The following is a 12,447-nucleotide window of genomic DNA, read 5'->3' as shown; positions in this document are numbered from 1 at the left end:
TCACTAGATCCCTGCTTCTATTTGGATCTGCACCGTATTGCACACACTTGTAAATATTAGTTCCCTAAACTCAAAAACCTCTGCTTGTAACACAGCACATTCACACTTCAATATAATATGAAATGATAACAACTTCTCCAGTACGACTATAGAGCCAAATACATGTTTTTGATGTCATTTGTAGCCATAGTTTGTGCATTAGTGATAGTGGAGTGGTGTTGGGGTTTCAAGATTCCAACATACATGACATTTAATCATGGTTTTAAAGCATCAAATAACTAACCAGAGCCCGACAGTCCCCTTAAAGACAACCCAGCATCAGACCCCTTAAATATTATCTTTTCCATCAAGAGCCATGAATTACTTATTCTCCTGGAAATCAGTTGCAAAACACCCTCATCTCACGATGCTCAAGTGAAAAACAATCTTTCATCCGCAGCCTGATCTGAAACTTAATTAAATGTGTTCTTTCCTGAGGCGTTTTGCAATCCTTCCATCAACTTTCATGAAAATCTGTTCAGTTGTTTTGTGTAATGCTGCTGGGGTGAAAACATTATTAGTCAACTTTAGTGAGTACATTTCCAACATGTCTGATAAAGTTAATTCTTTAGAAGTGTGAGTCCAGTGGACTAATGTAGTGTGGTTGGATAAAAGCCAGGAAGCTAATGCAGACCAAAGGTACAGAGCTCTTTATGCGCAGTGCAACCACACATTGTTTAAATTATTTAGTTTGTGTGGGTCCATGCCCCACTTCCTATGCCAGGGCTTTAATGGCCATCACTTCCTCCTGCACCTACTATAGCACAATATGTTGAAAAGCACACTTGGCTGAATGTTGTACAGTTTTTGTTGCCATCGAATGATTGAACTTTAGCATCTAATACCTGGAAATCATAGACCCACACTAGTTTAGTTACTAAACGGTAAAAGGTAAGATGAGCAGAAAAAGTTCACATGTCTAGAAAAATGTAAGTCTATACTTAGAGGCTTTTAAATATATACTTATACTTGTAAAATGCTGTGCAGCGACCAACGGAATATGCTCTCAGTAAATATTCTCCCTCTCTGATGTTCAACAACTGCATCTTCAGAAGATAATGTTTTAAATTGTTGTTTTTTTACGGCAAAACATCGGGATGAATTTCCATGAAACTTGGTGAAAGGGCAGGACATGGGCCAAGAAAGGAGTCTTTTAGGGGTAGATCTAAACAAAGGGATCCCATAAATCTTTTTTCACTTTCTTTGACATAGCAAGACAGGACATTGTTTTGTTTTTTACCAAATAACCTGGATCTTGTTAATAATTAGACATTTTAAGGGAACTGCTTGTGTGCAGTTTCATGCAGCTTGACTGCATTTAAGGGGTCTGTTGTAGGCCCTTGGTGGATAATTGTCCTCCACAAGTTTGGTCTACAATAAAATACATTTTCAATCAAATTCCAAAAATACGAGTTTGAGAAGGACATTTCTGAAAGCGACCACCGATGTACTTCAACGTTTTCTGGCTAAATAATCTGTCTATACAACTAAATTTCTCCCCGCCATTGTCTGCCATCCTCCTAACTCACTTTTCTGCCTCCCAAAGCCAAAATGTCTCCATCCCTCCATCCATCCATCTCTCTCTTGGCAGTTTTCCCTGCACCTCTCCACCCGTCCAGCCTCATTTCGCCTCCATCCCGATGTTACTTAGCCCTGACCCCCCGTCCCAAAGCCTGGATGATGAAATACCAACCTGTCACTTACATAACAGGCCACCTCTAACAGCCAGGATAATGATGCTGCCCGCCGCAGCTTACTTTCCTCTGTCCACTCAGTAGCCCCCCCCCACACACACGTATTCTACCATAAGGCCGGCCTGCCTGTACTATTGCACACAATACGATGTATGCACTCTGTGAAAGTTTATTACTCATACAGTGTAGTAAATGTATTCATTCATTAATCTGTTTTATATGTACTAATACACAAACACTACACTAAAAAATAATTTAATACATGCAGTGGAATATAATATTAATCCATGAAATGCAGAGTAAAGCCGGCTCTAATCTCTAGGTTTCTATCTTTCCTGGGGGGGCTCAGTTCCATTATTAGCTTTCTTTGAATAAGTTTATATGCATCAGAGTCTGTAATCTCTAGAAATAAAAGAGGATGTTCAAATGTTCTAATACCCCATATACTGAGATGTGCCCACTTTAAAGCCATCTACAGTACGTGGATGCAGCCCTTTCATTAAGAGAGCAGCAGCAAAAACCATCGGCTTAATGCAACTTCACAAATCCTGGCTCGCAGTAATGAGCACTTGGAAGTGGGATATACATTTCCAGTAATTCTGGCCTTTTAATGTGAACGAGGGGTTATCTAACATCCACTTAAGTGAATCAACAACCGAGGGAAAGGGGCTCTAATCGACAAGCAATGACTTAATGCAGAAATCATGCATGTTTAATGTATGTGCACCAAAGCAGCTCTGTCACAGTCTGTTCTTCTCCGGCCTGGGGCGTCCTGCTTTACGTCAAAGAGCGGTTTTCTGCTGAACAGGCGCTCGCTGTGCTGCTGCAAGGTGACCTAACAGCTCCCAGGCCTCCCACGTGACTGCAAAAGATGTAATATTTAGAGATCCCACCTTTAGAAATGAATATTTTATACAAGCGATTTGCAGCAGGAGAGTCTGCAGCCTGTTTAGAGGAAAGAATCACTTCTCTGCAACATTTCAGTCATTTATTCATTTTGATTCTAATAATTCAGCTTCTTACAAAACCTGATGATGCTGCAAATGAAATCTATCTTTAAACATTTACTAGTCTTGTACATTGTAGCTCTGTGCTCAAGTAAATGATAATGTCAAGAGAATAAAACAAGTGGTCGCAAATGTACACGTAAACAGCAGAACTTACATTCATGTACATTCATTCACCGCAGGAAGCAAACGCCTTTTTCAGAAACAATGCTGATACATGAGGGAGGTTTGGGGACAAATTACTTTCCATCCAGTTTATTCTAAAATATATTTGAAGATTACTATAACCATTAATTGTCAAATTAATGATTCTACATTAAGGCTAAGTAATTACACAAATAACTGTTTCAGTTAACAATTGGAAATGAAAGTAAATTGACTCCAAACCTGTTTTTACAATTATTTGAAATGTTTACATTCATTCTGAAGTAGAATTTCATTTTTCAATTATAGTGTGAATAAAAGCTAAGAAACACCTGATTTAAGGAAACATTAAAAGTTCTGTGCTTAGTTCACCAGAGCGTAAAATTCAAAACACATCACAGAAACAAACACAAAATATTCAAACATTCAGAAAAGAATAAATACATATTAGAAAGGTGATTTTGATGTGGTTGGTCAGTGTTTACTCGCTGATCTTTGGAACTTATGTTAAATTCCACTCCATTTATCAACCCCAGGTTAAAACAGTTGGATATTTAGTCTTGAGGAAAAAAAAATGAAACGCTTGAGTAACATATTACATTCTTTCTGCAAGTGGGCCCAGAGGTCTTTGGGAAACGTAGTTTTCATTCATAGAAAAACACAAAAGGTGCAGTGCCACAACAGTGCATGACTTGTTTGTTTTTCTTTCTTTTAATTTTTTCTTCTTCTGACCAGATAATGAGTGAGTTCACCTCTTTACCATCACCCTCATCACTGGTTCCTTTCTAAGTGTAGACAGACATTTGATAAGGCATATTAAAAAGCAATATATAGGCCAGCTGTATATTCAGTTGTAGCTCTAGCTGTACACATACATTATGATTATGAAGACATGTTTAAGGACTAAAAGACCTTTTTATTTTTCACTTGCTTTATAAACCTCAGCTGAATATTGTTTGGTATAGATGTGCACAAAGACAGAAAGCAGTAGTTCCCTTGGCCGTGTATATGTGTGGAATGTTTAAAGTGAGTCAACATTCAATAATAAGTCACCATGGCGATCAGAAATCTGAACGTCAGAAACACTGCACCACTTAAAGGGGGAACTCAGGGGCGAGATACCCAGCAACAGATTCCCTGAATATTTAAGTCCATTTTTTTAAGTCAAGCTTCAGATCAACAGCAACCTATATTTCCCATGATGCACTAGAATTTCATTCATGTGTCTCCAATGACCAGTTTTGCAGAGGTACGGTTTAAAATGTCCTTGAGCTTGTATAACCTTTGATTATTTGTATTTATTATTATTATCACTGAGATCTTTGTTAAAAAATTGGTTGAGTAACCCTTTAAATATGCTTAAAAAAAAAACTATAAGTCGTTGAAGCCCTTATAGTCAAATGAGAAAATAACCCAAACTAAACTTTGGCCTTGTTCTGATTGATTTGCATCAACTTACTGTACATTACTCAACTAAATATGTTGTTTAGATATTTTCAGTTTTTATTCTCACAAGCAGCCTGATCTTAGAGCAATACATCACTGTCTTCATTTGCCCTTGTCGGTTTTACATGATTCTCTAATGCGTCTCACATGACGCAGTAGCGTATGCCCATCAGGCATCTTTCCATCCAGGGAGCAATTAAAACTGGAATATATAATTGCACAGAAACCTACAGTGAGCTATTATACAGTCCGAGCATACGCCTGTCTTGTAAACAGCCTTCTGCCTTTGTTCTTTCAGGGGTCATTTATATAGAAGAACAAACAACGCACAGAAGAACAAGAAGAACAAGAAGAAGAAGAAGAAGAGAAGCACAATCTGGGATTCATGCTCTGCAGAAATCCCTGTTTCATGATTTTGGGAAGTAGCACACACATAAAGATGGATGCTAAATTGCTCTCAGATTGCTGCACCAAGATTGAGTGCCTGCCTCTGTGCAATAACCTTTGAACGCCCAAAATAGATATCTCCGGTGTACTGGTTGTGCTTTCTACACACACACACACACGCACACACACACAAAGCTGAAGCGAAGGGATTGGTGGAATAGATACGTAGTCATCCCCTAATCCAAACACAAGAGGAACGGTAGGATGGAAAAGAAGAATTAGGCCAAAAAAACAGAGTGATCTATAAGTAGAAATTAGGTCATCCCCTGCATATGGGACAAAGATACGTCTGTGCGTGAACAAGTGCAACACAATTATCAACCGATCTATTAAAGTGACCCAACAAAATATAAAGTATTGTCTAGCTTCCAAAACTGTGCCTAAAAAAACGGATTAAATTGACGTAATAGTGGTGAAGCTGTTTCCGTGCAAACTACAAAACTGGTGACGTTCGGGGGTGCCAACCACTTGCCATTGTCACATTCAACACCAACACACAATCAGTGATGGTTAGCTCTCCTTGCTAATGTATGCATGGCTAAACTTAAGTGCAACCCAAAGTAAAATATCAGGTCCAACAAGCTTGAATCAGAAATATCCGCCATAATATTCTAATTTATTTAAATAAACATAGCAGAAACGTATAGATCCTAAATCCTGCAGCGGTTGGTAGGTTTTGTGGAAGTGGATTTATGGTCGAGAGACGAGCGGTTGCTACGTGACTGGGTATAAAAAGAGGCCACAGGTGGAATCGTACAAGTGTAAACTCCTCTCTCGCTCTCCAATGGCGCCTAAAAAATGGTGTGTGCGACCGGTGGTGGACGAGTGGTCGCAGAGAAGCCAAGGCACGATTAATGAAAACGTCTGAGCCCTCTAAAGCACACACTACATTCTCTTCTTTTCCTAACTCCTTCCTGTGTCCTTGGTTTTATAACAATGCAGCAATCCCTTCCAAAGCTTCATCTCTTGTCCACTCCCACTACCCTTCTCCTCTGTTTTAATGCTTCCCTCGTTCTCATCCCTATTTCTTGACGGTTGACGTCCTCCTTGGCCTTTTGTCCGTTGCTGCAGAGATGCACGGCAAAGCTCCTGTTACCTCACCTGGACATGACTCATCCATGCACCATGGTTTCTATATCAATGTCCGATCCCTCATAATCAAGTCAATGCAAGCAGCAAAGTATTGGTGGTAAACAAGAAAAGCAAAAATGACATGCTGTACACATAGCACTGGTTGAAGTTGGTTAGAAACGCACCGAACAGGAAGCTCCTTACTAGCATTTGTGATAGGCACTCTAAGGACCTGGAGGACCAGCCTCAGGATATAATAGCAGAAAGGTGGAAACTGTAGAGCAGCCGTGACAATGTGTGATCTCTAAAGAATGGAAGTCGGTCCTCCTGTTTATGTAAAGCACATTTCTAAAGCAACAGTTGAAAAAGGTGGAAAGTCCTATTTGAGCTTCACAGGCCAGGGAAGGCACGTGCGTAGTCCAAGCATGGAGGAGAAGACGATGGTGGGTCGATGCTTCTTGAACCTCAGGCCTTTCTTCAGCCGCTGGCTGTTCTCCGCCACAAACAGCTCCCCCTGCTGGGCCCCGCTGGATATCCGCGACACCACCTCCCCGTGAACCACCACCTCCTCTTCCGAGCGCACAAACACCTCCCTGAGCTCCTCCAGCCGTCGCTCCATCTCTCTGATGACCCGCTGGCGCTCCTCGACCTCCAGGAGGCGCCGACGAGCCGCCTCGAACTCCATGCTGGAGCTGGGGGTGACGTGCTTGGACGAGGGGGCCGTGGCTGAGGTGGACGGGGGGTCGGACCTGGTTAGGAGAGCCCCTGCCACCCTCCGGAAGTCTCCCATGGAAATGGAGCGCCTGGTGGCCGGAGAGGCCAGAGCCAGGAGAGCGGAGGCAGATGTGGACGGTGGCAGGGCCAGTGGGAGAAGAGGAGGAGAAGATGATGATGATGGAGAAGATGAACCCGGCGGTTGAAGATCTGGATGTGGGTCCTTGTTTTTAATAGCTGCTGCCATGTTCTCGGTTGTGTCCTCATCGTGGGAGTCTGTGTTTCTTTGTCGTCGCTTCATGGTCGGTGTTCAGCTCCTGCTGCTGCTGCTGCTGCTGCTGCTGCTGCTGCGGCCGTCTGGGTTTTCCGTCTGTCTTCCTGTGTCGGAGCGGTGAGCAGCCGAGCAGACGGAGCGAAGATGTGCAGTGATGCAGCCGGGCAACTGCTCCATTCATTAATAACAGATCTGAGGCAGGCTTGTGCTGTCTCTGCATCTGAGTGGTTGTGCTGGGGAGGAGCCTGCTGACAGCTCATTGGCTGATGAAATCCTGGCTACGTCAGCCGATGATTGGGCAGCTTCGCCTCTGTGCTGCTGATGCTGGCAGACGGTCATGTCCTCTGCTTGACTGTTTTGCTTCGTCGTTGTGGTCGTGCGCAGCTGTGCTTTGATCAGCTCTGCTCAGTCAAGCGAGGCAGAGAGATGCAGGAGGATCAGGTTTTTCTCCCCTTTGCTGAGGCCATTTTGGCTCAGTTTCTGTTCTCCCAGCCTCTCTGCCGCCATCCCTCCTACCGGCTGCTCTCTCCATCTTCCTCTCTCTAGTTGCCCCTAGCAACACAGCCTCAACATCAGATGGCAAAAGCGGGGGTGTGTGTGTGTTTGTGTATCACTTTCCTGCTTAGCATTATCACCATTTCCGTGTTTTCATTCTTTCCCACATTTCCCTCTTTTGACCTCTGTGGAAGTTCAAAGCTTTAAGTCACATGCAAACATGCACACACATGCACAATTGGATAAATCAGACTGTTCTCTACTGAAAAACAACATAGATTCACAGTTGCCAAGAAACTATTATTGGCTGCAAGAAAATAATGGTGGACTTTATAATTCAAATATTGTTTATCTCAGTATTGACAAATAAAATTAATATTAAGTGAACATGATATCTCAAGAAGGCCTTGAGGGGAACTTCTTCAAATTTAGCACAAATGTTCAGTTAGACTCAAGGAGATTCTGTGCGTCATAGGTCAAAGGTCACGGTCACGGTGACCTCACTGAACTCATTGTTTTGCCTTGTGAACGCGATATCGCATGAACACCTCCAGAGAATCCATCTAACTTGGACTCACAGATGAAGAATCTAGTGTCAAAGGTCAAGGTCACTGTTCCCACGGTAATTCCATGGCAGTTTTAAGCAGCTTTTAACAGAATGGAAAAGATCCTCGTGCTCACAGGGAGTCTGGTAGTCCACTTTTTAAGAGCAAATCACCCAATAAAGCTTTTCTGCTGTGTTTAATCCTCAATCTACCAATTCACCTTGTTAAAAAACTGACCCAAACTCATGTTTCAGATTTGACACTCATCTGATAAGTTACATCAACTTAAAACAACACAGATTTTCTTACAGTGTTCTTCTTCTGATAGCTGTAGCGTCACCTCCCCTAGCATCTAGGCTTATCCTGTCCGTCTAGACATTTATCGACTGGTTCTGCAGCCGCCTGGCAGACGTGATGCGATCAGAGAAGTTAACACACAGGTTAAGTTCACTCCAATACCCTCAGAAGGAATAACACACACACACACAAACCCATGATCGAATGGTTTGTGGTGCATTTGGAGCACTGAGAAGTGATTTTTTAAACATCTGCCTTCAGTGAGAGTGAATCAAAACGATGAGGCTTTTAGCAGGTCAGAGGTGTGTGTGTGTGTGCATGCGTATTAAAGTGTTCACTTAGCTCTTTGTTTTCATCTCAGCACTGACGCTGTACTCTCTCCGTGCTTTTAGCTTTAGTGATCTCCAGAGAGAAGAGAGAGAGAGAGAGAGAGAGAGAGAGAGAGAGAGAGAGAGAGAGAGAGAGAGAGAGAGAGAGAGAGAGAGAGAGAGAGACTTACAAAGACAGAGATGGAAAACAGGAAAGAAGAGCTTGTACTCTATGTGCCTATAGGTGGAATAAATTATAGGAAGATGCTCTTCAGGTCTGTAACGTGCTTTTCAAAAAGCCAGAAAAATAAGAACGACTATAAAAGTATTAGAATCATAAAGAGGCTCCAAGACAACTGTGCTGGCAAGATGAGATAGTGAGAGAGAGAGAGAGAGAGAGAGAGAGAGAGAGAGAGAGAGAGAGAGAGAGAGAGAGAGAGAGAGAGAGAGAGAGAGAGAGATTGGGAGATAGCGAGAGATATAAAGAGAGATAAAGAAATAAAGAGATATAGAAATAGAAATAGAGAGAAATATAGGGATCTAGCTAAATACCTATATTAGGGCATATACATGCTCAAATTTCGACCAAGGTTGGCAGGAAGTATGTTTCTGGGACTAAGAAATACTATGTTATTATTGTTTTATTGTCTAACCTAAGGATTTTACATGTACTGCCATGTTGTTTATAAATACATATACTATAACTGAATGAAAACTGCGATTTGAAGTCAAATAAATTGTTTTGATATATTCATTTTAGAGCTCCAGTCCGTCTAGGAAACATTCAATGTCACTACTTATACTTTTGAGACTGTTTTGTCACATTTCCCTGTTAACTTATGATATGAACAGGATGATTTAGGATGTGGTAGGCTTTGTTATAGACACTCATCTATTAAAGATGGCCGTAAAAGAGGCCTTACACTTAAAAAGTTAAAAAATGGCCAAGAAGAAAAATAAGCCTCTCATATATAAAGGACTGAACAATGTAAACCTCACCAGAGCATTGGGATCTTATTGGTCTTATGATAAATGATGTGTCAGATGCGACCTAGATATTTTCACACACGTCTTTCATTATTGTCTTATACTGAGCAGCAGCAGGGCGGTTGCTCCATGTCTGGTGCTGCTCCTGTTATATACTGTGCATTGCATGTGACATGTCATACCTGTATATCAGTATCCAGTATCCAGAATGAATTGTGCAGTGTTTGTTGTGTGTACAAAAGCTATCATAGTGTTTGTGTGCAGGGTAAGAATGATTTATGTGGGACAATTTTTTTCCCTATAAAAATGATAAATTACTTTTGGAAACACGTGCCGTGGAGAGAGCAAGAGTGAGATACAGTGTCAGTCGGGGACTGTTATGAGCATCACATCACAACTGACACACAAATACAGACCACATCACAAGAGCTCTTAAACTAGAGAGGAACGTCTAGTGAAGTATTCAGGCCTGGACAGTATCCTTCAATAGATAAGACAGGGATGTGCCTGCTCTCTCACGTGCACTGTACGTTCAAACACTGCCACTCATCAGAAACAAAGACGATTCGACCTCCGTTAGAACAGAACAGCTTCAGCTGACAGCTGCAGAGATGGACAACAGACCATGGTGATGATGCCGGCTCTCGGCTTTTTTGTAATCAATATCAGTCTGCTGCGGGCTGAGTCAGTCCATCTGTGTGTGTGTGTATGTGTGTGTGTGTGTGTGTGTGTGTGTGTGTGTGTGTGTGTGTGTGTGTGTGTGTGTGTGTGTGTGTGTGCACCCGACCCTTTCCAGCATAAACACTGACCTTGTCAGGACCAGTAGAGCTCATGGGGACCAAAATCCTAATGAGGTAAGAACAATCAGCTCCTGGTTAAGGTAAGTGGTAAGATGTGAATTGTGGTTAGGTTAAGGTAAGTGTTAGGTCTGAATCCATCATGGTTAAAGTAAAGGAAAAACTTTCATGGGTTCTTCTTGGTTCATGTCCCCCTCCTCCAAAAAAATGTTATGGAAATTGGTCTAGTAGTTTTTGTGTAATCCTGCTCGAAAACAAATAATAAACAAGCATACACAGATGTGGCATAACCTAATTAAGGGTAGCTGCACAAACCTGTGTGTGTGTGTGTGTGTGTGTGTGTGTGTGTGTGTGTGTGTGTGTGTGTGTGTGTGTGTGTGTGTGTGTGTGTGTGTGTGTGTGTGTGTGTGTGTGTGTGTGTGTGTGTGTGTGGCGTCAGTTTAGAACTGGGGGGGAGTTAGGGATTGATTTGTGTAAGTACAGCCTGCATGTGCATTCAAGAGCAGGAAGTCATTAATTCCAGTGAATTACTGTTTCGATAACATCACAGCACAGTGAGCAAAGCCCTTTGGAAAATGCTGTGTATATAAATAGTGTATACGTGTGTGTCTGTATAAATAAGTTAAGACTTAAGCATTTCTCTCGGACTTGGTGGTGCACAGCATGTTAGTGGAATGCAGATGCAGCTCCACAGCAGCAGCAGGAGCAGGAGCAGCTTCTGTGTGGCTGTTATGTAAGCGTGTGCTGCTGTGCATACACTATGTGGGGATTGTACGGGTTGATACTGTAAAGCAGGACCTGCTGTGATGTGTTCATGGTGCAGGAGAGAAAGCACATGAGGGAGAGCAGGAGGAGAAGATTGAGTAAGATGACAGGATTCTACAGGCAGGGAGAAACAGATGGAGAGGTGCTGAAGCAGGAAGTCATTTACATGCAGATGTTGTAGGTTTTCAACAGTGTGCCTGTATAACCAATAACTTGCATTTCAAAGACAGTTACAGACACGGAGTACCTCGTGTCCCTTTTTTCTGGAGTGCTCAAATTGTTGTGTGAAGCTGTGATATTTGTTTTCCTGATATATTAGGATATTTTAGAGCAATAAGTAAGACCCTGGATAAATGACTGATTTAGATGAGTCGGCAGCATGTGATGTCATCTTTGACAGAAACGCATTCAACTCTGGGCCTGGATCCATTTGGCTCATAACAGGAAAACATTCTTACACTTTAACTCCCCCCAGTGCCCGGCAGAGGAAACACACCAGGCTGAGGACCCAAAAGAAGGCAGGCTCTGAAAGTCAGATAACCAGGTGCATTATGGGGATGTACCAGTGCACCATTTTCTGTTCTGAAATCAGTTTCGATACAGGGCTCTCTGATGGATCTAGATATAATCACTGTGGGAAGGTAAGGAATTGCTGTGGTACCAGAGTCTGCAGATCCCCATGACTGAATTTGACCAGGGGACTTTATAATATCTGTTAACCATATTACCTTAAAATCCTAATTCAAAAATGTAAATGTGCAAGATAGAACGTCTCAGAGCATCAGACTAATTTCAAAGTTAGTTGAAAAGCTAAAACTGCTCCTGTAGTAAAAGTTTTTATGTGATGTACTCAAAGACAATATGACAGTATGCGGGACATAACAGCTCCGCAAAGCCAAATCATCTTGATCGCCCCCTGGTGGCTGGCTGCAGTATAGATCACAATCACCCCTTCCTCAATGTTAGCAACTGGGACAGGGAGCAAACTAACAACTGAAAGTTCAAATCAAATACATTTTCTCAAATATGGCTTCTGAAATTTTAGATTGCTTTATCCCACTGATCATTGCTCAAGTGTTTCTTTATCTGGGAAGTAAAGTTTTAATAATTTTTCACCAAGGGCTTTATGTTTTCATTTGTTGGTGTGTCTGTTAGTTAGCAGGATAACTAAGTTTATAAGAAAAAGCCTGTGTTACATACTGAGGTTACTGAATTTGAAAAAAGTTTGACTAATAGGAAGAAAAGCTTGAAAGAAGAGATGTTGGTTGCATGATGGGAAATGTAGGCTCCAGCACTTCTGGAGGTTAGTAGTTATCTGTTTATATCTAATCTGTAATCTTTGATTCCCGTTACCTAATAGAAGTGTAATAAAAAACAGTGGAGAACAAATTTTTACACAGAACAAGAGACACAGTTT

General features: G+C 41.9%; 1 protein-coding gene across 1 annotated transcript; it reads right to left on the bottom strand.

Annotated features, from left to right (window-relative positions):
- Positions 1–6,227: 6,227 nt before the first annotated feature.
- LOC133015187 (uncharacterized) lies at positions 6,228–6,863 on the bottom strand. Its single transcript, XM_061082317.1, has one exon. It carries the CDS (start codon positions 6,861–6,863, stop codon positions 6,228–6,230), a length of 636 nt encoding a protein of 211 aa, XP_060938300.1.
- Between the last annotated feature and the right edge of the window lie 5,584 nt (positions 6,864–12,447).

The sequence above is a fragment of the Limanda limanda genome, chromosome 12, assembly GCF_963576545.1.
Source record: "Limanda limanda chromosome 12, fLimLim1.1, whole genome shotgun sequence".
Taxonomy (NCBI): Eukaryota; Metazoa; Chordata; class Actinopteri; order Pleuronectiformes; family Pleuronectidae; genus Limanda; species Limanda limanda.
This window is presented reverse-complemented; position numbering and strand designations above follow the sequence as displayed.